Genomic DNA, 27,507 nt, shown 5'->3' with positions numbered 1-27,507 from the left:
CAGCCCCACAGTGCCCTGTCCAAATTCTTGATCAACAGAGTCTGTGGGCATATTTAAATGCTTGCTTTAAGCCACTAAATTTTGGGGTAGTTTGTTATATAGAAACAATAAGCAGGATATCCTGCAACTCCTGACAGTTTGGGCCTTCCCCAAAACGGCCCCTCCTCCAAGACCTTTGAGCTGGCCGTTAGTCGAAGACAGCTATACTGCAGGTAACTTATGATCTTAAACCGAAAGAATGGAACTAAAGCCCTAAACTTTGAGGGTTGAGTGGCTGAAGACCTTCCTGAAGAACTAAATATCCTTCTCTGTTTATACTCTATACTTCCCCTACAGTGATTTTTAAGGCTGAGAAAATGGATAAATGGATTTACACAATGAAGATGGTCATAAACATAGCCTACCGCCTTTTCTTTTTTGGGCTGCTGTAGCAAAGTTTCACACACTGCATAGCTTGTAAACAACAGAAATTCATTTCTCAAGAGTTCTGGAGGCTGAGAAGTTCAAGATCAAGGGGCCAGCAAGGTTACGCTCTAGTGATGGCTCTCTTTCTGGTCCACAGTCAGTGCCTTCTGGCTGGGTTCTCACATGGTGGTAGAGATAAGGTATCTAATTCCATTTGTGAAGGCAGGGCCCAAGCACCTTCCAAAGACAGGCTCTACCTCTTAATACTATCGCCTTTGGGGGTTAGGATTTCAACACATCAATTTGGGGGGAGAACCCCCCCCAAATTCAGGCCATAGTACCTACAAAATAAAACTTTCTTCAATTTATTGAGAGAAAATAAGTTGTCGCTGAGTCTACAGAATGACCAGGATGTGGCAGTGACAATGTCTGAGAGGCACCTGTTATTAATTTTAAAAATTACCAGCACCAAATATTCAAACTAATACATTCCTCTGCTTGAGATGGTATCTCAAAATCTTCTCACTCATACCTTATGAAGATTCATCCTGTGTTGTATTTTGACTCATAATGGTGAATATAAAATCAAGGAACAGTGGTGGTGTCCAATATTTCACCAAATAGAAGCCCCATGAGGAAATAAATTTTCTTCACTGCTGTATTCTCATTGCCTAGCATAGCGTTTATAACAAAGCAAGCACTTTAACTGGAAAATAAAATCACAGAAGAAAAAAAGAGAATGGGTTTATTCTCTGATGGATATGAAGCTCCCTATTACCACAGTTAGGCTTTTAACTGTTGAAGTCAACAAGCAAGACAAACTGTTTTCTAGGCTGAAGGGCATAATGGGATATGCCTACTGGTAAACCGGCAATCAATCAATCAATCAATCAATCACCCAACAATACTTGACTCAATTTGAATTTTTATTAACACACATTTTTCAAAGTTTGTACAAACCAAAACATTCCTGTGTTTCAAAGTGTCCATTATACAAACATACAAATAAACAAAAGGTGTTACCAAAAGTTAGCTACTCAATTTCATGGTAAAACAGTGTCATGATTTTTAAAAACCAAAACTTCAAGACTGAGGTTTCTTCCTTCACTTTTTGGAACTTGTGGAAAGTTAGAAAATGTGTGAATCTGCTTTGTATTAAATGCCAACGCCTTAAAAAAAGATTTAGTATAAAACTAAGTATGTGTTTTTATATTGTCACTTCATGAAACAGAATTTCTCAAGTCTTCCAAATTAAAAAAAAAACAAACCCAAAACCATGACTGTAACTTTTTTTCATAATCTTTTCCCCAGAGTCAAACGTAAATGCATCTGAAAAATATTATCTGACAGTTTATCTTTACCTAAAAGTTTCTCATTCAAAAAGTTACAAAAGTGTTTAGCACTGTCGTCTCCCTTGCTTGGAAGGGAAAATGACCTCCCCTACTAGAGTGATAGATGAGCAACGTGGTCCATTGTTTCTTTTATCAGAAAGAAGCCACCCATTTCCACATTTCTGTCCAATTCTGTGCATGGCTCCACTTGTGAGAATGTTATCACAGATTACTAGCACTGGCTTTTAGGAAATGCCTAGCAAGTTAAACTGACTGCTTACAATTTTGGTGCACTGAGGTACAAAGTTCATCTGTCCTCATGGTTACCTCGAGCCTCAGGACCCCTCTGCATTAATGATTCCAAGGTAGTTGATTTTACTGTGTTTCACGGCACATCACACACCTCTCATTTCTTTCACAAACATCCCATGGAGGACCTGAGAGAATGGCGAGAAGTGCAAATCTATCTCCTCTCCCGGAAAAGTAAACCGATGTGCCTGCTCAGTCAGGAAGGGAAAGGTGGACACAGACAATTCTGGCTGAGGCCAAGCTGCTTCTGACAAGCACCTGTCTTCAAGAAATGCCCTTTTCCCACTAAAAGCAGGGAGTGTGCAGGCTGGGATGGATGAGGAGGAAGGGGGAGAAGGTACAGTGACAGCATTTCCCCCGCTCAGACTCAGAGTCCACACTTGAGCAGCTCGTACTAACCCCCAAAATGCTCTGTAGTTCAAATATTATCCATTTTGAATCTGCTCATTAAAAAAAAAAGCTCTCTGGCAATGGCCCAATGTAACGACCGATATAAGTAAAGGGTATTTTTTTTCTTTAAAAAGAAGTGGCAGTGTGAGAATTTAAAATCAGTCACATAAAACAATCTAGAAAGGGGTAGGGGAGGGAAACGTCCAGTAAAACCTGGACAACCTTTCTTTCTGCCCTTACTTAAAAAGACAGACTGTTCAAATCTTTGCTACCTCCCCTAAGCATCTCCTTAAATGCTCTTCCAAGAAGTCCTCCAAAAGGCACTTAACTCCACACTGATGCACTGAATTGTTGCACCGTAGCAATCAGTTTTTAAGACTCCAAGGTAACAAGAAAAGGTCTTATTCCTTTACTAAAAGGTAGAGAGAAGGGCTTTTTTTTTTCTTTTTAAGAGGCATCACTTTTACAAGAACAAGCTAGGCTACCATTATTCCTTTATCAAGAAAAAGTTTCTTTTTTTTAAAAAATAAATAAAACTCTGGCTATACATAGTACAAAGTCATACATAATATACCTGGAAAAAAACCCAAGAGTATACCCTGAAGCAAAAGGTTTATTGGAGAGAGAAAGCCTCTTCCGTTGTACCAAGTCTTAAGGTGGCAGTTTTCAAAGTTCAGAGGGTGGCAGTGATATGTATGTAATTAATGCCAAACTATTTGCTCATGGGTATGGCAGGATGTGATGGACCAAAAAAAAAAAAAAAAAAAATCTGCACATAACATTGAACAGTGACTGCCACACACACACACACACACACACACACACACACACACACAGTAGTGCCAAAAGAGAGAGAGAGACGGAGAGTAGTACTCGGGGTGGGGTTGGGGGGAGTGAGAGTATGAGACAGAGAGCTTGGAACCCCAAACATCCAAGCATGCAGTCATGACACAGCATAAACCAGGTGTTTCCATTCAGCCCACCACAATCCCACAAAGAAGGATAACCGTAATAAAATAGAGATTTCTTAAGAAAGCTTGCAATTCACAGAGAACAGCCAGGTCACCAACCCTAACCCAGGAACCCCTTCGCTGTTGGCTGGGAGCCTCCTTATGGTCTCTCACGGAGAGGTGATAGCTCCTGACTTCTCAGACTTCTTGCTCTTGGACAAGGCAGCTGCCTGCTTCAGGAGCTCTCGGTTTTTGGCCTAAACAAAAAAATCAGTGCAAGGATATTTTAACAGGACAGGACATGTTTTTCATGCAGATGCTAAGGCAGACAACGTAAAGGGTCAGCAAGAGAACAAATTCTAGAGGCAGAAATCAACAGAAAGCTCTAGGGCTTGGTTCAGGGGAAGGAAGTATTTGCTAGAGGTTAATCAGCACACTTCAATCTCCTGGGATCCACTGTTACAAAAGGGTGCTTTGTGCAACACAAACAAACCGTGGAGTGCCTTAACGTGTTGGATAAACAGAATTTATAATCCAGACATCTGGAATCACATCTGGCTTATCCAAAACTCAAAATGCACATTTATTAATTCCAGTTTTTGAGGGAAAGAGATCAGAACACACTCAACAACGAAATAGTAAAAGACAGCTAATAAGGTAGATTAAATATGATTTTGTCAATATTTTGAAAACAAAAAAAAAAAAATCTAAGAGATAAATCACTTAAAATACAATCAGCTAAATACACCAGGGTTATCACATAAAACAAGCAGACTCGGGGCACCCGGGTGGCTCAGTTGGTTAAGTGTCTGACTTTGGCTCAAGTCATGATCTCGTAGTTCATGAGTTCGAGCCCCATGTCAGGCTCTGTGCTGAAAGCTTGGAGCCTGGAGCCTGCTTCAGATTCTGTGTCTCTCTCTCCCTCTCTGCCCCTCCCCTGCTCATGTTCTGTTTCTCTCTCTCTCTCAAAAATAAATAAACATTAAAACAAACAAACGGGCAGACTCACCTGTAATTGCTCTGTGACTTCTTTGTGGGTCTTCTCCATCTGGTTCATTTTGGCTCTCATCTGAGATTCTTGGTATTGAAAATCAGCCTTCAACTCTGTGATCTGAGAGGGGGGAAAAGGCAGACTGACTGAAGAAATCTCTGTGCAGTACAATGATGAATGTTCTGGCAGCAGAGAACTAAATGGTTCCTCAAATTAATGAAATCCAGGGCTCTTCGGAAGATCCCTAACTAAGCCAAAGCCAGGGAATTCTGTATCCTATTTATCCTAAAGATTTCTTAAAAATTACACAAAATCCTGACATAGCCATTTCTGATACCTCATCACTGACAGGTTTTAAAAATTTTATGTATTTAATACCTGCCAATAATCCTCCAAATAAATCAGTGATTATAATACAACACAACATGACTGACTGTGAGAAGCCAGGAGAATAACAGCTATTGCCATTTACTAATTTTTTAACCCTGTTCTAGGTAAACTGTTTGATATTTACACACACACACACACACACACACACACACACACACACACACACACACACAATTTTTTTTTTTTTGAGTAATCTCTACACCTAAGATGGGGCTTGAACTCACGACCCCAAGATCAAGAGTTGCATGCTCTTCTGAGCTAGCCAGGCACCCCAAACTGTTTGATTATATTATTTCATTCAATCCTATGATAAACCTGTCTGTGGCGGGCAATATTATTTTTCCCATTTTACAGATGGGAAAACAATGGCTTTAAGTTGGGGTGCCTGGGTGGCTCAGTCAGTTAAGCATCTGACTTCGGCTCAGGTCATGATCTCACAGTTCGTGAGTTTGAGCCCCGTGTTGGGCTCTGTGCTGACAGCTCGGAGCCTGGAGACTTCTTCAGATTCTGTGTCTCCCTCTCTCTGCTCCTCCCCCCGCTCACACACTGTCGCTGTCTCTCAAAAATAAATAAAAAACATTAGAAAAAAAAAAAAAAGAATGGCTTAAATAACATGGCCATGCTCATACATGTTAGCAAGAGACGAGCTAGAATTCAAACCCCAGGCCTTCTTCTATTGACTATGCTATTCAAGGAGCAGGGAGGAGATATCTAAGTCAGGGAAGTGATGTGTGAGCTGAGTTTCGAGGTACATGAGGTACAGCTGGCACACAAGGTAAGGAGAACGACATCCAAGCACAGGAAACTGTACAGGCACAGCCAGAGAGTGTGAAGTAACTGACAGCTTGTTCAAATGACTGATGAGCATGGAGAGTGACATTGATGCTGTAGATAGGCAGGTATGTTGTAGAAGGGCCTGTGTTCCAAGCCAAGGAGTGTGACCTTGATCCTGAAAGTGCTGAGAAACAATCTATTTGTTTTTGCTCCTTTTAAAACCCTCACTTTGCAAATCAGTAGAAACAAGTTGTTCATTTTGTCTCTTTTGCAAAAACCCTTTTATTAGGTGCTATTCTGATCTTGTCTATGAAGAAAATACACTTGGGTCTGCTTTCATCTGACAGTCATGTTGTAAAGTGGAAAGTATACTGGTCTCGAACTTCCCATGAATCTCTATCTTACTGGCAGAAGAAAGCATAGCCTAGTAGAAAGAATGGTAGAGTCAGGAAGACTTGCCATTTACTAATTGTGTGATGTGACATGTCATTTAATATCTTTGGGTCTGTTTCCTCATCTATAAAATGAGGTCGTGGGGCGCCGGGGTGGCTCACTCGGTTAAGCATCCGACTTCGGCTCAGGTCATGATCTCGTGGTCCGTGAGTTCAAGCCCCGCGTCGGGCTCTGGGCTGACAGCTCAGAGCCTGGAGCCTGTTTCAGATTCTGTGTCTCCCTCTCTCTCTGCCCCTCCCCCGTTCATGCTCTGTCTCTCTCTGTCCCAAAAATAAATAAATGTTGAAAAAAAAATAAAAATAAATAAATAAATAAATAAATAAATAAATAAACATTAAAAAAAAATTTAAAAGGGGCGCCTGGGTGGCGCAGTCGGTTAGGCGTCCAACTTCAGCCAGGTCACGATCTCGCGGTCCGTGGGTTCGAGCCCCGCATCAGGCTCTGGGCTGATGGCTCAGAGCCTGGAGCCTGTTTCTGATTCTGCATCTCCCTCTCTCTCTGCCCCTCCCCCGTTCATGCTCTGTCTCTCTCTGTCCCAAAAATGAATAAACGTTGAAAAAAAAAAAATTTAAAAAAAAAAAAAATAAATAAATAAAATAAAATAAAATGAGGTCGAAATTAGATGGACAGAATGCATGTAAATATTTTAACAATATAAATGCCTTTGTTAGCCACTCAGAATGAATCCTAGCACTCCAAACTTGGCACAAGAAAACAGACAGCCTCAGAGAAAAAAAGAAAACTAAGAGAAGGATTGGAACCCTAAGAGAAAAAATATTGGAGGATACTTTTCATCTACAAAATGATGACAATAGTAATTCCTATCTCAAAGGTCTGTTATGAGGATAAATGGATTAATACATAGAAGGCACTTAGAACAGAGTCAGGCACATACTTAAGTATCCAATAAAAGTTTAGCTATTATTGTTACTAATATATTAAGACAAAAAGAAGATACTCTTTGGGAACCTAAAAGTAAGAAGGGCACCTGGGTGGCTCAGCTGGGCGTCCAACTCTTAATTTGGGCTCAGGCAATGATCCCAGGGTCTTGGGATCAAGCCCCATGTTGTGCTCCACATTGAGCATGGAGCCTGCTTGGGATTCTCTCTCCCTCTGCCTCTCCCTCTCTCTCTCTCCCCCTCTGCCACTCTCCCCCACTCTCTCTGTCTAAAATAAAAAAGAAAAGAAAAATAACCTAAAAATAAGAGAAATAGACCTGAATCTCAAGAAGGATGTAAAAAGTTCCCTTAAAGAAGGAGGACGACTGTTAGACCAGGGTAAGACTTAACTGAAGATGTTAATGTGTTTAAAGAATGGGTCACTCAGGGAGTTGTCAGTAATGGAAGCAAAGTGATGTAAGAGTCATGGAGGAAGGCCTACCTGACCATTGTCCAGGAAGGAGGGAGACCTGGCCCACATATTTTAAGTATTACTGTCTCACGGGCATGGCCATCCCAATACCAGAGACGGAGGTATCAGGTTCTTGCCTGAGAGCATTAAAAATTCCAATTACATAACCACCTCCTCTTGTCCCAACTCCATGTTCATTCAGCACCTTCTGATTACAACTTTCCAAGGCAGTTCATGCTGAGAAATGTAGCAGTTATGCCCCCCTGTGAATTAAGGGGGGCACTGTAGTTTTACACATCACCTCTGTAAGCCTGGTAAACATGAGTGAAACTCCCTCCAAATGTTGAGAAAAGTCAACTTTCTAAATGCACCTGACCAAGGCAGAGTGAGGGTTCTCTCTCACAGTAACAGCAGATCACGAGTCACCTCGGCAGACAGTAAGCCTCTCCCATGATATCCCAACCTTGACACTGGATCCCTCAAAGCATCAGTGGTCAGTACCAAATAAGTATCAGTTAAACAGAGTTAGCACCATGCCCTATGGTACCACGTGCTTACCCTTGCACCATTCTGGCCTGAGAGGCATTAACAAAACTGTACCTTCTTCTCTTTCTCTAAAATCATTTGATCCTTTTGATGCAGCATCTTCTTCAGGGTGGCCACTTCTTCCTTCAGTTGGGCGATGATGACAAAGTGGTCAGTGCCTGGTGAGTCCAGGGCCAGGTCTGGGGAAAAGCTGAGTAGAAGAATGGAGAAGGAAAAATCATAACTTGGAGGGATAAACCTTTTTTCACTTGAAGACACACCATGGACCACTTGACTACAAGCTCCAGAGTAGGAGCAACTATTTGAATTCCCAGCAGGAAGTACAATGCTCCACACACACCACACTCAATAGCATTTGCTAAACTGCACAGGCCAGGCGATCATCAGATCTTGGTTCTTCATGTTCTGCTCCAAAGCACCATGTATGGCGCAGCTGTTAAGAAGCTGCTGCATCCCATTCCAGGAGCAGTCAGTCCCTTTTAAAAATTAGAAAAAGATGAAATTAATAGGAAGGAAGCCAACTTCCCCTACACTGCAACTGGCCTGTTGACTACCACTTCCAAGATCAAGAATCCAGTGATAATCAGGAAAGAAACAGGTGATAAAATCCAGAGTCACACCATAACCTGGGGTTTCAACAGATTCTTCTCAGTAACAGTACCTGAGCACTTCATTTTGTTAAAGTGCCAGGTGAACTCTGTCTTTTTTGGAGAGTTTTGTAACCAGGCCTAGTTCCAGGGAATCTGTGAATGCCTGAAGTTGCATATAGAATTCGGTGTATACATACAATGGATGGTTTCTAGGGTGAGGATCCACAGCGTTCCCTGGTTGGTCAGAGATGTCTTAGGCCCAAAACAAGTTAAGGAATCACTGCCATAAGAGTCAAATCCTGCCCTTCTCTAGAGACTGCCCAAAGAAACCTCCTTACCCTTCCCAGGGCAACTTTTGAAGTAAAACACAAACCTGTTTTTCCTAAGCAGTCAGTGGAATATTGATTCGCAACTCCCTAGATCAATACAGCAATGACTCTAGTTCATCTTGAACTACAGCTAATAACCAGCATTTCTCTACATGGGTAGAAACTCCAAATAGCAAGTGGAATCACTGAACATCCTCAGTTACCAAGTCAAACATTTCTATGGCTACAAGACATGGTTGACTGCTAAGAGTATTCTCTCTTGATCTACATGAGGCATGTAAGAAGAACATCAGAAGAAGAGTGAACCGGTGCTTTCTTAACTGATGAATATGCAGAATTACTGGGTGACGAAAAGTAAAAGCAATATAATAAAACAAGGTAAGCAGGAGAAAATGCTGAAAGGACCCATCAAAGTCTCCTCTACCAGTTTCAATACCTGCCAAGGGACTGTCTTCCCTCAATCCAAAAGATTTTCTTTAAACCCATAACTAGAGTGACAAATGAAACAGTGTAATGGGCTAGTATAAATCTTGTGCTCCCAAAAGCTTCTAATGCTCTGCCCACCTGCTTCTCAAGAGAGGATTTTTCCCATACCACTATTGTTGACAAAACCAGTCATGTCTGTCCTGTTAGGGCCTGACCTTTCTAACTCTCTAACTTCTGACTAATAAGAACTGTTGGAAATCAAATGAAAACAGATGGCTAGGTTAGCAAGGCAGAAAATCAGATCCAGTCTCTTTCCAAGTATCTCCAACAAAAGGGTAAGGCCACACAAGTAAGTCTAATTTTTCAGGCATATTTCAAATGGAGAATAAAATAAAACTAGGGTTTTATGAGGAGGGGCACTTGGCTGGCTCAGTTCACGGAGCACGTGACCCTTGTTCTCAGGGTGGTAGGCTTGAGCCCCACATTGGGTGTAGAGATTACTTAAAAACTCTTAAAAAAAAAAACTACAAAGAAAGGAAAGGAATATCCTTTAGAAACAATCAACAGGTATGCCTTATTGCCAATGGAACAACAAACAAATAGATCAAAAAGTAGTTGGTACGTTTTCTCAGGGAAGGAAAGCTAGAAATGAACTCAGATCTTTCTCAAAGTGAAAAGTTCTTGCTATGGAGCACCCGGGTGACTCAGCCAGTTAAGCATCCAACTCTTGAACCCGGCTCAGGTCAAGACCTTACAGTTCGAGGGGCACCTGGGTGTCTGGGTCGGTTAAGCATATGACTTCGACTCAGGTCATGATCTCATGGTTCTTGGGTTCGAGCCCCACGTCGGGCTCTGTGTCTACAACTCAGAGCCTGGAGTCCGCTTCATCTGTGTCTCCCTCTCTCTCTGCCCTTCCCCTGCTCGTTCTCTGCCTCTGTCTCTCAAAAATAAACATTAAAAAAAAAATCTTACACTTCATGAGAGAGAGCCCTATGTCAGGCTCTGCACTGACAGCATGGAGCCTGCTTGGGATTGTCTCTCTCTCTCTCTCTCTCTCTGCCTCTCTTGCACATGTGCACTCTTTCTCTCTCTCAAAATACATAAACTTAAAATAAAAGTTTTTGCTACGATTTCAGCAAACTAGAAAATATGAGAGGGAGGCTGTGAATTTTGCGGGATACTAAAAAAAAAATGACCAAGGCATTTAAAATTTTTTTTTCAGTTTATGTATTTATTTTGAGAGAGAGAGAGAGAGAGAAAGCATGCACCCGCACGTGCATGTGCGCACACAAGCTGGGGAGGGGCAGACAGGCAGGCACAGAGAGAGAATCCCAAGCAGACTCCATACTGTCAGCACAGAGCCTGATGTGGGCCTCAAACCCATGAACTGTGAGATCATGATCTAAGCCAAAGACGGCCGCTTAACCAACTGAGCCACCCAGGCGCCCCCAGAGGCATTGTAGAAGTATAAAACTATTCGAGAAAAGGTTTTATAAAAAACCTAAAGTGATGCATTCTCTCAGTACAATATGGAAGACTAATGGGGAAAGAAATAGGGGGAGAAAAATCAAATATGTCTCAATATTTAAAAAATAGGAGTGGAGGGGCGCCTGGGTGGCTCAGTTGGTTAAGTGTCCGACTTCGGCTCAGGTCATGATCTTGCAATTTTGTAGGTTCAAACGCCACGTTGGGCTCTATGCTGACAGCTCAGAGTCTGGAGCCTGCTTCAGATTCTGTGTCTCCCTCTCTCTCTGCCCGTTCCCTGCTCATGCTCTGTCTCTCTCTCTCTCTCTCTCAAATAAATAAACATTAAAAAAAATAATAATAAGAGTGGAGAACGGTAGAATAGAAAGGAGAATGGAAAGCTGTTAGAAAGCAGCTTGCAGAAAAGGGGATAACAATGAAAGGACAAGAGCCTATATGGATATTTTCAAAGTGGGGCCAGGAAAGTGGACTACGATCAACTGAAAGCTAAGAGGCAGCTACAATAGATAGTTCAGAAACAAGACCAGTAACCTTTGGTACAGAACTGAATTCAAGATAGATATTCAGTAAAAAAAAAAAAAAAAAAAAAAAGGGGCTTGCATAACATTACAAAAGGACCATCAAAAAACAGCTTGTCAGAATGTTTTCAAAGTGAGGGAAAAGAAAGAAAAACTACACAAAAGTAAAAATAAAGGAAAAATGTAACTTAACTTTTGCTATGAATTTTTAAAAGAAATGCAAACAAGTGGAATTGGTAAGTTAAGACTGCTAATGCAGGAACATTCAAATGGAACTTGTATGTATATGAAAAAAACTTTTGTAGAAGAAGAAAAGTTTTCCAAAGTTTCAAGTTATCAGGGCAAGTTATTTTAATAAACTAGCATCTACATTTCAAGAAAAAAATGATCTTTTAGATCTTTTCCAGATGAGATTGTTAAAGACCATGGTAAGGATCAGTATTTCCTACTTGAGGAAAACAATCATTGCTGGTGATTAGAAGTGATAAAACACTCTCAACAGGGGCACCTGGGTGGTTCAACTGGGTAAGCATTGGCTCTTGATTCTGGCCCAGGTCATGATCTCCCAATCATGGGACTGAGCCTTACGTCAGGCTCTGCACCAACAGTGAGGAGCCTGCTTGGGATTCTCTCTCTCCCTCTCTCTCTCTGCTCCTCCCCCACTCATCCTCTCTCTCTCTCCCAAAATAAACATTTTTAAAATATCACTCTGGGGGCGCCTGGGTGGCGCAGTCGGTTAAGCGTCCGACTTCAGCCAGGCCACGATCTCGCGGTCCGTGAGTTTGAGCCCCGCGTCAGGCTCTGGGCTGATGGCTCAGAGCCTGGAGCCTGTTTCCGATTCTGTGTCTCCCTCTCTCTCTGCCCCTCCCCCATTCATGCTCTGTCTCTCTCTGTCCCAAAAATAAATAAACGCTGAAAAAAAAAAAAAAATAATAAATAATTAAAAAAAAATAAAATATCACTCTGAACAGAAAACTTAAGTTTTTAGCTTTGTATATCCATAGCAATGGACAGCAAGAATAATGGCAGTATCTTAAGAACAAATAATCTAAAAGAAGGTCAGCTTTAAGGACTGGCTGGTTAAACTAAAGTTAAGAATGCACTTTTTCCAGGTCATTCAAATACAACCTGGGTCATAAAAGTGAGCACAAAACAGAAATGATGAATCTAAAGGCTGTGGGTCTCGGCTTAGACCTTTATTTTATTTATTTATTTATTTATTTATTTAAAGTTTATTTAGTTTTGACAGAGAGAGACAGAACATGAGTGGGGGAGGGGCAGAGAGAGGGAGACACAGAATCTGAAGCAGGCTCCAGGTTCCGAGCTGTCAGCACAGAGGCCAATGCGGGGCTCGAACTCACGGACCATGAGATCATGACCTAAGCTGAAGTCGGAAGCCCAACTGACTGAGCCACCCAGGCACCTCTTGGCTTACACCTTTATAAAGGCAGGGAATTCAGAAAGGTTCACTCCTTGACATGGTTTTTGTAGGATCAGGCATGCTGGCAGGGGTGATGGGACAATCTTCATGATGGTCAGGATATCTGCTCAAGTAACAGTGAAGCTGATGGTCTTTATGGTTCCTTTCTCCATATAATTTGAACATCCAAGTTAAACATTTCCAGAAGGTTCCATTTAACAAGTATAAAATCAATGATACTAGTGGATAAAAAGGTACCTTGTAGAATCTGAAATCAACTTAATAGAAAAGGTAACAGTAAAGAATAAACTTCATAGATGCTTTGTGTACCCCTAGATGAAATTTGGTCCTGGCAATCCTATGTGCTAAGTCTACTCCCATTCCCACCACCTGCTGGGAGGGAGAACTGACACTGGGAGTTTTCAGAATGGAGAGGATTTCAAGGCTTTGGAGGAAGAGTATGCCAGTGTCTCACTGCAGGATGCCTGGGCCTGGAGAAACAGGAAAATGGTTGGCCCCAAGACTCAGCTGGGAAGCAGCCCACTGTACCAACACAGACGGGACACTCTGGATATTAGGACAGAGCAGCTTGCAAGAAGAAGCATCATTCAGATGGAGAGAGGAAGGCAAGGAGAAAATATATGCTTTTAAGACAGGCTTAAAATGCAGTAAAAATATTCAAATGCATCTCATTCTCTGCTGATTCAGTAGCTGCCCTGGGCTTTCTGCATACTAAGGAAGCATGAATTAGACTAAGAACACTGCCTTAACTCCCAACTTGTCTCTGCTCCACCTCTCAATACCAACTCTGGCCCTGCCAGAGGCACAGAACACAATGAAAAGCATATAGCTCCTGACTTCTTAGAATTAGTGTGGGAGAGTTATATGTTGATCGCAGAATTCAGTTGCTATTAAATTGTTATACGTGCTTGTCTTTTAATGACAAGATTAGAGTTATAAACAAATAGCAGCACTGTTTGCTTACTCATAAGATATCAAGTGGCTAATGGAGTGACCCTCGGAGGCTCAATAACAACCCTAGACTAGGTCCAAAGCACACCCTGGAATGTATTCCTGTTTCAGGAACTGTATATGCAGTAACTCAAATGGAAGCATGCACACATACCAATTGGCTTACCTGTCTCCATTGGTTGTGATTGATTCAAACTTGGATTTTTTCTTTGGGATTTCATTTTGAATTGAAGATGTAGAAAGTGTTTTCTGGCTTTTAATGGCAAAAACAGAGAAACACAAATTAGAAATCAAAGACTTATAAAACATCACAACAAAAGTTTGTTCAAACAGGACCAATGTAATATCACAGCTCCTCCATGAAAGAGCTAATTATTCTTGACTATTAAAATCCACTGAGGTGGGGCGCCTGGGTGGCGCAGTCGGTTAAGCGTCCGACTTCAGCCAGGTCACGATCTCGCGGTCCGTGAGTTCGAGCCCCGCGTCGGGCTCTGGGCTGATGGCTCAGAGCCTGGAGCCTGTTTCCGATTCTGTGTCTCCCTCTCTCTCTGCCCTTCCCCCGTTCATGCTCTGTCTCTCTCTGTCCCCAAAATAAAACGTTGAAAAAAAAAAAAAAATTTAAAATCCACTGAGGTGCTGATTTCATAGGTCCTGGATGCATGGGTAGCTCACTTCCAGAGACCTCCAAAATTCTTACCTTTAATTAAATATTATCTGCTTTATTAACAACTACGGGAACAGAGTCAATAAAATTTTAATAAGACGTGGGGTGCCTGGGTGGCTCAGTCGGTTAAGTGTCAGACTTCAGCTCAGGTCATGATCTCATGGTTTGTGAGTTCGAGCCCCGCATCGGGCTCTGTGCTGACGGCTCAGAGCCTGGAGCCTGCTTCAGATTCTGTGTCTCCCTCTCTCTCTCCCCCTCCTCTGCTCATGCTCTGTCTCTTGAAAATAAATAAACGTTAAAAAAAATGTTTTTTAAATTTTTAATAAGAAGTAAAACCTACCTTACAGTTTAAGAAAGTACTTTCACATTTAATGTTTCATGCACATCTTCCAAGTCTGTGAGGTATATACAAGGCACTATTTCTACTCTGCAGAAACTGAGGCTCATCAAGTTTAAGTGACCTTCCCAAGGATATATAGCTAGTCAATAGTGAAGCGAGGACTAGATACCAGGTTGAACCCCTAATCCAGTTCTTCTTCAGGATAGTTCTGTGAATCTACTGATATCTGAGTCCCACAAACCACTAAAAATCAGTTATAGAGTCAATGAGTTCACCCTCGAGTAAGACCCTTTCTTTCTTGATCTCTTTTCAATATTTGATACCACTGACCATGCCATCCTTAACCGCCCTTCCAACTTTACTGAGAAATAACTGACAAATTGTATACATGTAAAGTGTACAACATAACATTTTGATAAACATGTATGTTATGGAATAATCACCAAGATTAAGATAATTACCACATCCATCACCTCACATAACTTTTTTTTTTTATGGCAAGAATGCTTACAATCTACTCTCAGCAATTTTTTTTTTAATGTTTTTATTTATTTTTGAGACAGAGACAGAGCATGAGCAGGGGAGGGACAGAGAGAGAGGGAGACACAGAATCCGAAGCAGGCTCCAGGCTCCAAGCCGTCAGCACAGAGCCCGACATGGGGCTCGAACTCACGAACCATGAGATCATGACCTGAGCTGAAGTTGGATGCTTAACCGACTGAGTCACCCAGGCGCCCCAGCAATCTTCAAGTATATAGTATCATAATAAGAATAGCCACTCTGCTGTATATCAGATCCTTAGAACCTACTCTTCTTATAACTTAAAGTTTATACCCCTTGACCTAAATCTCCCCATTTCCTCCTTCCCCAGCCCCTGGAGACCATCATTCTAGTCTCTGTTTCTATGAAATTGGCTTTTTAAAAAGATTCCTTGTAAAAGTGATACCACAAACTCTGTGTGTGTGTGTGTGTGTGTGTGTGTGTGTGTGTGTGTGTGTGTATCACATTTTCTTTATCCGTTCATTCATTGTAGGGCATTTATATTGTTTCCATATCTTGGCTATTATGAATAAAGCTGCAATGAACCTGGGGGTGCAGATAGCTCTTCAAGATACTGATTTCATTTCCTTGGGATATATATACTCATAAATGATTGCTAGATCAAATATATAGTAGCTGTTTTCAATTTTTTGAGGAACCACCATCCTGTTTTCCACAATGGTTGCACCAATTTACCTTCCCACTAATGGTGTATAGGGTTCCCTTTTCTCCACAACCTTGCCAACATTTGTTATCTTTTGTCTGTCTGTCTGTCTGCCTTCCTTCCTTTCACAATCTCTGCATCCAAAGTGGACTCCAATTCACAACCCTGAGATCAAGAATCTCATGCTCCACCAACTGAGCCAGCTGGGCACCCCTCTTGACTTTTTGATAACAGCCATCCTAACAGATGTGGGGTAATATTTCATTGTGGTTTTGGTTTGCATCTCCCTGATGATTAGCAATGTTTAGCACCTCTGTATGTATCTATTGTATATATTCTTTGGAAAAATGTCTATTCGGGTCCTTTGCCCATTTTTTAATTGGGTTATTTGCGCTTTTTTTGTTATTCAGTTGTATGAATTCTTCATATATTTTTGATATTAACCGCTTATTAGGTATATGGTTTGCAAATATTCACTCCATCCTTCTTGAGTGCTTCTAGAATTCTGTTCTCAGTCTCCAACTTGAATTCTATCATCAAAGAGCATGGTTTAAACAACTACTTATCATATGGGCTGGATATGGCGTTCCCCAGATCACCTGTACCATAATCATCCAGGATGTTTGTAAAACAATGCAGATTCATGGACTCTATCCTAGGTCCTACTGAATTAAACTCTGGGATGAAGTTGCAGGAATCTGTACTTTATAATAACTTCTATTCCTACTGACTCTTATGTGCTCCAAACCTTTCTTCTGAGTTTTAGGCTAAAGCTCCCACAAAATTGTTCTTGATGCTCCAACCTCAACTTTAAAAAAAAAAAACAAAAAAACTGAACTTCTCTTTTCTTCCTGTATTCTCTTTCAGTTAAAGAATATACCTATTCACCCAAGTAAGAAACCTGAGAATGATTCTTTACTCACCCAACTCCTGCCCATCTACCTGTTCATTAAATTATCTAAGTTTCTCATAATTCTCCCTCTAAAGTATCTTCCTGAATCTGCCTCTTTTTTTATTTTTATTTTTGAGAGAGAGAGTACGAGCAGGGAAGGGGGCAGGGAGAGAGGAAGACACAGAATCTGAAGCAGGCTCCAGGCTTCTGAGCTGTCAGCACAGAGCCCGACGTGGGGCTCAAACTCATGGACCGGGAGATCATGACCTGAGCCAAAATCAGATGCTTAACCAACTAAGCCACCCAGGCACCCCATGAATCTGCCTCTTTGATCTCTGGTGCCATGGCCTCAGTTGAGATTCTAATATTAATACATCTTACTGTGGACTCTTACAAAACAGGTTCTTAACTAGGCTCCGGTCTCTTTTTCTTCCAATGTTTTCTCCACAATAATCAGGGTCAGGTTCATGCTCCTTAACGTTTTCAGAATCCCTTTCTCTCCCATTCCCTGGCTCCCAAACATAAGCTCCAGCAATATAAAAGGACCTGCAACTCCTCAGGGCCGTGTGGTCTTACGCCCTCCATTTCTCTGCACACACTATTCCCTCAGCCTAGGATGCTTCTGCCCATCCGTGATCTGATGATTCCAACTCATCCTAAAATCCAGCCCCAACCCAGCTCTTCTCTGAGCCTCTCTTGCCTGACTCCCCAAGGCAGTTAATTACTACTGCCTCTCATGCCTGCATCTTGATGTTTCCACTGTGGTGCTCATCGAATTATAATGCAATGATTTGATTACAGGTCTGTCTTCCCTACCAGACTGCATACTCTTGGTGAGCAGCATGATTCTTTTATTCATCTCTGCCTTCCTAGCAGAGTCACTGGCCCATGAGAGTACTTAATAATAATGAACAAACAAAATCATAATGGTAACAATAACAAACAGTAATTAAAATATATTGAATGCTTCCTATATGCCAGTTATAAAGCAAACCACTATTCATGCACTATATAATTTATCTCCGCAATTCCATGAGGTAATATTATTATTTCCCTATTTTAAAGATGAACAAGCTTGCCCAAGATCCCACACAGAGAACCTGGCAGAGTCAGGATTCAATCGAAAGCCAGAACTCTTAACAACATTACAGATACTCTGAAAGGAAGCTTAAGACGACAATGAAAGGACATCTTTTTGACTGGATTCCCACCAGGACAAACCTAGAACAGCTCCCAACCTCCTGGCCAACTATGCATTAAAAAAAGCTGCATCCCTCAGAAAGTGACATGCCCAGTCTTCTAAGGAGATAATCCACTGCAAGGGTGAGGGGAGCATTATAGTCAAAGCAGAACAATTTCACAAACTTTCCAGACACAAGACAAACCAAGTCAGTAAATCCTAATACCTTATGGAAATCTCTCTGGCACTTGGAAGATACATGAACTGTCCAATGTGACCAAGGAGATTCCTCCTAAGGCTAGTAACTAGAGAGAAAAGAAGAGGAAAATTGATACCAAATGGTTTCTTCCATGGCTAATTGTGTATTCCGTCTGACCAATAGGTACCTCTAGTCCTATCTCATGCACCTTGGGGATACCTGTTATAATGGCTGCCACCACTCAGTCGACTATACTGTTCCTTCTCTTGGTGGCTGGCACGGGAAGAGCTGCTCAGGTGTTTCCTCTGCTCTTTGGTCTTCTGAAGGACCCGTTTGTAGGACAGTGTGCACAGCCAGCACAGCAATTTCCCATCTACCTGAAAGACAAGGAGACAAACATGAAGAAGAGAGAATGTAGTACAGAATGGAGCTATTGGGAGCTCCGGACCTCTGGGTTAAGTCCCAATTCTGCCACTTAGGAGGTGTGTGAACTTAGGCAAGTCCTCAACCTCAATTAAATCCCCCTATGTCCTTGTGAATTCAGCAGCTACTGTGATTCCCACTGGAAAGGTGATGACATTGATGCCTAATAAGAGTAAGTAACTCGTCCAGGACCATTCAGCTAGCCCAGGTCAGTAGGACTGCAGAGCTTATACTCCGACTATCATCATATGCTACCTCGTGATTCCTAATTCAGCTTCTCCAGTATCTTAATTCAGGGAAAAGGTGCTCTGGTTGGCAGGCAGGAGTATTTCTGGTCACTGGAGAGTTAATATCCTCCCATGATAAATTAATGAATTTGGTTCACAGGAGTCAGTTCTCATGAGCGTAAGCATCTCTGAAAAGTACCTCTGGACACTGAAAAAGTTTCTGTACTGCATTCCTTCATTAAAAAAAATATTTACTGAAGAGATTGCTAGTTGCCAGAGGTGGGGAGTGGTGGGTAGGTGAAATGGGTGAAAGTAGTCAAAAGGTATACACTTCTAGTTAAAGGATAAATAAATCATGGGGATGTAATGTACAGTATGGTGACTATAGTTAGTAATACTATATTGCATATTTGAAAGTTGCTAAGAGAGTAGATCTTAAAAGTTCTCATCACAAGAAAAAAAATCCCGTAACTGTGTATGGTGACAGATATTTACTGGACTTATTGTGGTGATCACTTTCCAATATATACAAGTATCAAATCAACATGCTGTATATTTGAAACTGATATATGTTGGGGCGCCTGGGTGGCGCAGTCGGTTAAGCATCCGACTTCAGCCAAGTCACGATCTCGCAGTCCGTGAGTTCGAGCCCCGCGTCAGGCTCTGGGCTGATGGCTCAGAGCCTGGAGCCTGTTTCCGATTCTGTGTCTCCCTCTCTCTCTGCCCCTCCCCCGTTCATGCTCTGTCTCTCTCTGTCCCAAAAATAAATAAACGTTGAAAAAAAAAAATTAAAAAAAAAAAAAAAAGTAACTGATATATGTTGATTATACCTCAATTTAAAAAATAAATAATCACTTCACTTTTTAAAATTAATTAATTATTTATTTTAGAAAGAGAGAGAGTATGAGCAAGACGCAGAGAGAGAGGAAGAAAGAGTATCCTACAAGGGGCAGAGAGAGAGAGCAAGAGAGAGAGAATTCCACGCAGGCTCCACACTGTCAGTGCAGAGCCCAAAGCGGGGCTCGAGCTCACCCAACATAGGACTTGAACTCATGAACAATGAGATCATGAGATCATGACCTGAGCCGAAGTCGGATGTTTAACCGACTGAGTAACCTAGGCACCCCACTTCACTTACTTTTTAAAAAGTAGAAAATGAGAAGCACAATTTTTCTCAGTAAAAAACAGTAAGCTGGAAATATATTTCAGATTAATATTTTGACAGTGTCAGGTAAGATGACTAAAAAAGGGGGAAGAAATAGTTCTTGATAAAGTATGACTCTTATCAAAACAAGTAAATATATATATATATATACATACATATGTATGTGTGTGTGTGTTGTGTGTATCTGTGTGTGTGTGTATGTGTATGTATATATGTTTGTTTGTTTTGGGCACTTACTATGTGCCAGGCCACTGGAAATGTGGCAGAGAACAAGATGGACAAGGAGCTCACGTTCTAGTGAAGGTAGACAAACATAAGCAAATAAACAAGATAATTTCTCACAATGTTATGCTGTGAAGACAACAAAACAGGGTAATATGATAGGGGGTGAGTGAGTTAGTAAAGGGGCTCTGTGAGGAAGTAGCATCTGAGCATGAGGAACCAATTAAGAACTGATGGGTGTTATCAGGCAAAATGATAGCCAGTGCAAAGGTAGGAATAAACTGGCACATTTGAAGGGCTAAAAGGTGGTCAGTGTGGCTGAAACAAGGTGACAGGCGGGAGGTATAACGTCAGGAGAGACTGAGAGGCAGGTATGGGCAATGTGCACCAGGGAAGGGGGTTGGGATTTGTTCTAAGAGCAGCTGGAAGCCACTGGAGGGTTTTAAACAGAACAAATCTAAACCGTTTTTAGTTTACTAAGGTACCATCACTCCACCTAGAGCTCTCCTCTATGTCATCTTGGAATTTTTAACTTCAACAGATAGAAACACTTGAAACAGTCAGATAGTGAAACTGGTAATACAAGTGTATCCTAAGTCACAGTCTCTCCTTTACAGAGTTCTATAGAATTTTGCCAATCATCGCTTTACTTATACAGGGTACAGATCACTGTTAATTAAGATTCTCATGAAATACCAGCTCATGTAATATTAGAATATAATGGTCCAGGGATGCCTGGCTGGCTCAGTCAGAACATGTGACTCTTGAGCTCAGGGTCAGAAGTTTAAGCCCCACGTTGGGTGTAGACATTACTTAAAAAAAAAAAAAAAAAAAAAAAAAAAAATATATATATATATATATATATATACACACACACACACACACACACACATATATATGTATTTTTATGTATATATATATATATATATATATATATATTTTTTTTTTTTTTTTTTTTTTTTAAAGAATATAATGGTCCACATTTGCTAAATGAAAACAAAGGCTGAAAATCTTCAAGTTCAAGAACAACTAGGACAGGAACGGAGATTTCTTTGTTATATGCCTTTTTTTTTTTTTTTTTAAAGATTTTAAGTCATTTCTACACCCAACATGGGGCCAAAACCCACAACCATGAGATCCAGAGTCGCATGCTCTACTGACTGAGCCAGCCAGCGGCCCTGTTGTGATTTCTTTTTGACACAATTGACCAAACTTAATTTCTCAGAAAGAAAAAAAAAAAAAAAAAAAAAAAATCAACAAAACAAAACACAGAGATTTACCTTCTTTCGATCATCCTTCCTGTCAAATGCACATTGCTGCTTACACTGTTCACATGAATAGGGTGGTCCATACTTCTTCTCTGAATTTGTGCAGCGCTGGCATTTGTTGCCAATAAATGCTGCAATTATGTTGCAATACTGACAAGGTTTGGGCTGAAAGAGAGGGGAAAAAAAGGGTCAACTAAGTATATTATAAAATACCACTGCATTTTTTAAAGCAATAATTCCTATTATACAGTTCATCAGTCATTGTAAAAATGTATTCCCAACTTCATAAATTTCCTTCTACACTGATCAAATGAAGCCCAATTCCTAATACTATGTAAAGTGATTTTCTGCACAGGACTATTGATTTTAAAACAAATAAATTAACAAATAACAAAACCCCACTAGAGTATATGCTGGGACTTCTGTAAGAAATTCAACAGAACCAGTTCTTTGGAGAAACCAGTAAGTGCTTCCAAATTTCTGGAAAGGCCTCTTTGCCATTATCACCGTATAAACAGGCTGGGAGAATGCCTGCAAGGACATAATATAGAATCCTAACACAGAGAGACCCCTTCCCCCCTAAAAAAGTCATCAAAACGAACAGTCAACTGCTACCAAACAAAGACGTCACATTGTAGGATCCATCTTTCCCAACCTCTTTCCATACTGGTTTCCGAAGCTCTCAAGGAAAATTATAACGACAATCCCGCCATCATGAACATAAACACAGAACTTCTCAGTAAGTATTAGCTAGGTTCAAAAGCTCAAGGGCTAGATAAACTTTTCTGAGAAAGTATTTACACATAAGATATTCTAATAAAAATATGGTGGTTATATAAATAATCCACAGAATGTAAGGTTCCAAGAAACCCAAGTACTCACTGTTAGGTACAGAGAAACTCTACTTACTGTTCCATATAACTGCACATTCTGTGCACACTTCTTGCATATTGTGTTGGTTTTACTGTTAAGGAAAAAAGAGACACAATGCTTTTATGAGAAAAAAGTTGCTTCGCTTACAATATCTGAAAACTGATTCCTCCTTAAGCCCACAGAATTTGCTCATTGCTAAGTGCCAAGGTGATATTTGGCCTGGACACCTGGTTAACTGAAAGTTAAGTATTTGGCCACTAACTCTTTTATTTATTCATTATTTTATGGTTATTAATTTTATTAGCTCAGATAAAATGAGGTTTTGGTTAAAGTGGACAATAAAGTGAGTTATTTCTGAGTATCACATCTCTAAGTATCACTAAACAAAACTAGCAAATATGGACAGGACCCTCAAAAGAATATTATGTTAGACTGAAATGGACTAGCAGTAATTCTCAATTTAGATGAACAGCTGAGAAACTTGAGGTGAGGAATGAAGTATATGCATTTGGAATACTAACTCAGAGATTCTATTCATGTTGACTTTACTCTGTCTACACCCTCCTCTGTAAGTAAAAGCATATGAAAATCCCAGATGTGGGAAAATGGATGCTATGACTAAATATTTTGTCAATATTTCCAATTTCTCTAAGAACTAAGCACTGATAGAAATAAAAACATCTTTGGTCTTGTGAAGGTCCAGAGACCTGTATTATCTAAATATCTGAGCTGATAAACTGCCTTAGGGGGAAAAAAATCATCTTCAAATAAAGTCTAATTCTTCACAAAGAGAGGTACAATAAATGCTTGATGTGCAAGAATAGTTAAAACAATATTCTGGGGCTGAAAATAAAATCACATAAAAATGCAGTCTTATTAGCTATTTTGTGATTATTTTCCCACAAAGTCCTATAAAAGTGACCATAAAGTTAAAACAAAGAAAGACCTCAAAGTACAAAACATTTAAATTAAAGTGAGATATTCAAGTAAAATATTTTCCAGGGCCATTTTCTGCCATTTTAAAGAGACAGGACAAGATGTGAGGCGTATCGAAAGAAACCTCTAGAAAAAGGATTCACATCGGTGATTCTGGAATGTTGAACTTTTAGTTTATACTTAGATTTATTACTGAAGAAGTGGGATTTATAGGTATCAATATATACAAATGCTCCTGACATCTTGGAAAACAAAGAAAAGTCATTTCGGAGCACGCAGGTGGCTCAGTCAAGTGTCTGGCTCTTGATTTCAGCTCACGTCATAATCTCGCGGTTTCTTGGATTCAAGCCCCACGTCGGACTCTGCACACTGACTGCGCCAGAGCCTGCTTCAGATTCTCTCTCTCCTCTCTCTGCCCCTCTTCGACTTGTGCTCTCTCTCTCAAGATATATAAATAAACTTTAGAAAAAGAGGAAAAAAGGGAAACCACTCCTATGATCCATCTTGAATCATTTTTTTTTTTAAGATTTTATTTTTTTAAGTCATGTCTACACCCAACCTGCAGCTTGAACTTACAACCCCGAGATCAAGAGTTGCGTGCTCCAACAACTGAACCAGCCAGGTACCTCCATCTTGAATCAATTTTTATGTATGGTGTAAATTCATATCTCACCCTACACCCAAAAATTAATTCAAGGTGGATCATGGACCCAAATATAAAGGCTGAAACATAAAGCTTCTAGATTATGTTTTATATGTTTCCGTATCTATGAAGGGCTAAAACAGGTAAAACTGATCTACGGTGGGAAGGAAAATCAGAACAGTAGTTGCACGGGGGAAGCAAGAAGAGTGGAGATTGAGTGGGATGAAGCATGAGAGGACTCTGGGCTGACGGTAATGTTCTATATTTTATTTTATTTATTTTTTTTTTTTATTTTTTTTTTTCAACGTTTATTTATTTTTGGGACAGAGAGAGACAGAGCATGAACAGGGGAGGGGCAGAGAGAGAGGGAGACACAGAATCGGAAACAGGTTCCAGGCTCTGAGCCATCAGCCCAGAGCCCGACGCGGGGCTCGAACTCACGGACAGCGAGATCGTGACCTGGCTGAAATCGGACGCTTAACCGACTGCGTCAACCAGGCGCCCCTAATGTTCTATATTTTAAAGGGTTGAGGGTTACAGATCGATATACTGTTTGCGAAACTCATCGAATGATGTACTTAAGATTTGAGCATTTCACTGTGCACAAATTTTACCTCTAAAAAAATAAAGGACCGTAAACAAATATCAAACTTTGTTAACGAAATGCATGCTTAAGTATTTAGGATCAAGTATACTGATGTCCACAACTTTAAAATGAATCGTAAATAAGATGGATTAATACACTGAAGGGGCGCCTGGGTGGTTCAATTGGTTGAGCACCCAAATCTTGATTTCAGCTCAGATCACAGTCCCAGGGTCTTGAGATCAAGCCCTGCATAGGGATCCACACTGCACATAGAGCCCGCTTGGAATTCTCTCTCTCCCTCTGCCCCTCTCCCCCGCTCACTCTCTCTCTCTCAAGTTAAAAAAAAAATACATTGTTGATAGATGATGTACATAAAGTAAATGTAAACTGTAGAATCGAAGTGGTAGGTATATGAGTGTTTACCATTTAATTCTTTCAACTTTTTCTGGTTTGAAAATATCCATAATAAAATGTTGGGGAAAATGTTCCCAGAATTGAAATAAGGCTGATTAAAATTAGGTTTCTAGGTCTATGTGTGAGTTAACAAATAGACCCCACCCTGCTTTAAGGAACTATGACCTACAGTTGCAGGCCCACAGAACTTAACTATACCCATAAACAACTTTGCTGCTATTGAAAACCAATAAACCACTCTGCTGCTGTTAAAAAAGTCTCCCAAAGATATGTGTTCACTTACAACTAAATGTTTTTCACATTTTTAAAAATGAGATTTACATAAGGCAAGTAAATTTCAAATGTGGCTAAGGCTAACAAACCCTTTATCAGAATAGGCACATTTCCAAAAGTGTCTTCTTTTGGCTTATAAATTCTTCAAGCTTTGAGTATAAGCATAATGAAACCTAAGGCTCATGTTTTACAATTGTGGTTTCTTAGTGTCACAAAGATCATAACCACAATATAAAATGATCAAGGATCTGAAAAGTAACTTTAAAAACTTAAGCAAGGGGCACCTGGCTGGCTCAGTCAGTGAAGCGTTCGACTCAGTCTTGGAGTTGTGAGTTCGAGCCCCTGTTGGGTGCAGAGATTACTTTAAAAAGTCATGAAAAAATTTTAAGCAATCCATGGATAACTAGGGAACAATATGTGTGTTTTATATTCATCAATGTGTTATAATAAAAAAAAAAAAAAAACCCTGCAGAATCCGGGTATAATGCAATCAATTACAGATCTGTACATTGAACAGCAACTAATTAAGAGGAAAAAGCCTGCAAACATCTTTCGTGGTCAATAAAAACTGTACCTCTCCTGCTGGTACTCAGTCCTACAGTAGGTGCACTTCACAACAGGGTGTGCAATCCGACATTCCTGAAATGAAATGAGGATATAATTTAAAAGGCAGTCAGAAATGGAAACAGCCTTCAGTAGGAGGCAGAAGACCTGGGTACTATTCCCAGCATAGCCACTGTGCTTGAGTGAGTCACTTGAACTTTCTGTGCCTTATTTTTCTCTTCTGTAATACTGGCATCACTGCCCTGCACTGATGTGGAAGTTAAGAAAGAATTTATATGGAACTAGTCATAAATTGTAAAACCAAAGTATGTATGAATAAGTCTCAGACTGGGAATCAGAAGCCCTGGATTCTAGTTCCGGTTCTGCCACTTCCACTGTTTGATTTTTGACCAGGTTCACTTGTGAAATGAAATGCTAAGTTAAAATCATTATTGCTGACCTATATGAAACTTCCTTAAAGTCATTATATATATATATATATATATATATATATATATATCTCAAATGTATATATATTTTTATTTATATAAAGACCAAAAAAATAAAGGCACCCAAACACTTGCGTTCTCTCCTACCCAGTAAACAGAGTGACAAAGTCATAGCCATTTGAGGCAACGGTGACATACAATTACGAGTTTACCCATACCAGAGACAAACTCTGGATTATCTGAGAATATCTCAAATCACTCGCAGGACGGCTTCGTGACTTTTAACTGTCACCTCACAGCACTTCTATTAATTTAAAAAGGCAAAGCAGGATGCAAACAACTCAAACGAAAAAAAAAAAAAAAAAAAAGAACTTGGGCCTTCAAGGGTAAAAACTGAATAGTAGCTGATTAGGGCCAGGATCGAAGGTCACCAACTGGATGCTGAAAAATCCTTTTACTTCGTGCGCTTAATTTGGGGGCTTTTCTATAAAGCCTCGCTACCTCCGTCTCTCAGACTGGCCGGAAAGTGCCCGTGAGGCGCCCGAGTTGGAGACTCTCGTCCTAGGCAGCACCCAACTCTGGAGTTCAGTCCCCAGGCAAGGCAGGCGGTCCCTCAGTGTGCAACCAGCGGCGGGGAAGCCAGCCCAAGAGGGAGCTCGGTACGGCTGGTCCGGGTCAGGCCGGGGACCCGCTGTCCCCTCCCCAGACCTTACGGGGTCCGAGAACAATCCCTCGCGGTTGCTAAGCACCCGGACACGCCTGCCGCGGGGGCCTGGACGGCGCCCGGGACTCCCCCACGTGCCCCGCTGGCCCCCAGCGGAGCGGGTGCGGCGCCTCAGCTAAGCGGGCCTGCCACGCCCTGCCCGGGGGACCCCGCCGGGCGGCCCCGCAGAACAGGGGGCTCCGGGCCGAGCCTCTAGCGTCCCAGCTCCCGGCCGCCGCCCCAGCCCGCGCACCTTGCACAGCTGCTGCCCCTGAGACAGCGCCTCGAAGGGGAAGCGCTGGTGGCACTTGGTGCAGGCGTAGAGCGCCGCCATGTCCGGCCCGGGCCGCGCTCACCGCCCAGCCGACTGGCCCACCGCTTTATCTGACAGTCTAAGGGACAAGCTGGCGGCGGCGTCGGCGGCAGCGGCGGCGGCAGCAGGCTGCGGGCTGCGGCAGGCGGGCGGGCCGGCGAGTGCGGGCGGATCTGGGCGGGCGCGGCGGCGCTGGTCGCCCGTTCACTGGTTCATTTCGACGTCCATCAAGCACAAAGGGGCAGAACACGGAGCTTGGGACAATTCTGATTCGGCCTGAACTGGAGTACGCCACTTATGACGCGCGCGGCCCCGATTATGTAAAGCGCAGTCACGCGGGGGCGCCACTAGGAGGTACCTT

General features: G+C 41.4%; 1 protein-coding gene and 1 long non-coding RNA gene across 2 annotated transcripts; one reads left to right on the top strand and one right to left on the bottom strand.

The window, feature by feature from the left end:
* Nucleotides 1-1,313: 1,313 nt before the first annotated feature.
* Nucleotides 1,314-27,507, bottom strand: FAM76A (family with sequence similarity 76 member A). Its single transcript, XM_045476275.1, has 9 exons — nt 27,087-27,507; nt 25,713-25,777; nt 22,323-22,377; nt 21,426-21,578; nt 18,328-18,485; nt 13,796-13,882; nt 7,944-8,079; nt 4,395-4,496; nt 1,314-3,642 (listed from the first exon to the last, which is right to left on the bottom strand). Exons 1-9 carry the CDS (start codon nt 27,165-27,167, stop codon nt 3,556-3,558), a joined length of 924 nt encoding a protein of 307 aa, XP_045332231.1. The 5' UTR covers nt 27,168-27,507; the 3' UTR covers nt 1,314-3,555.
* On the top strand, nt 5,929-6,703 carry LOC123597455. The gene is made up of 2 exons (XR_006712128.1): nt 5,929-6,069; nt 6,605-6,703. It is a non-coding gene; the product is annotated as an uncharacterized LOC123597455 (long non-coding RNA).

Source organism: Leopardus geoffroyi, chromosome C1 (assembly GCF_018350155.1).
Source record: "Leopardus geoffroyi isolate Oge1 chromosome C1, O.geoffroyi_Oge1_pat1.0, whole genome shotgun sequence".
Taxonomy (NCBI): domain Eukaryota; kingdom Metazoa; phylum Chordata; class Mammalia; order Carnivora; family Felidae; genus Leopardus; species Leopardus geoffroyi.
The sequence above is the reverse complement of the archived record's forward strand: the minus strand, read 5'-3'. Positions and strand labels throughout refer to the sequence as shown.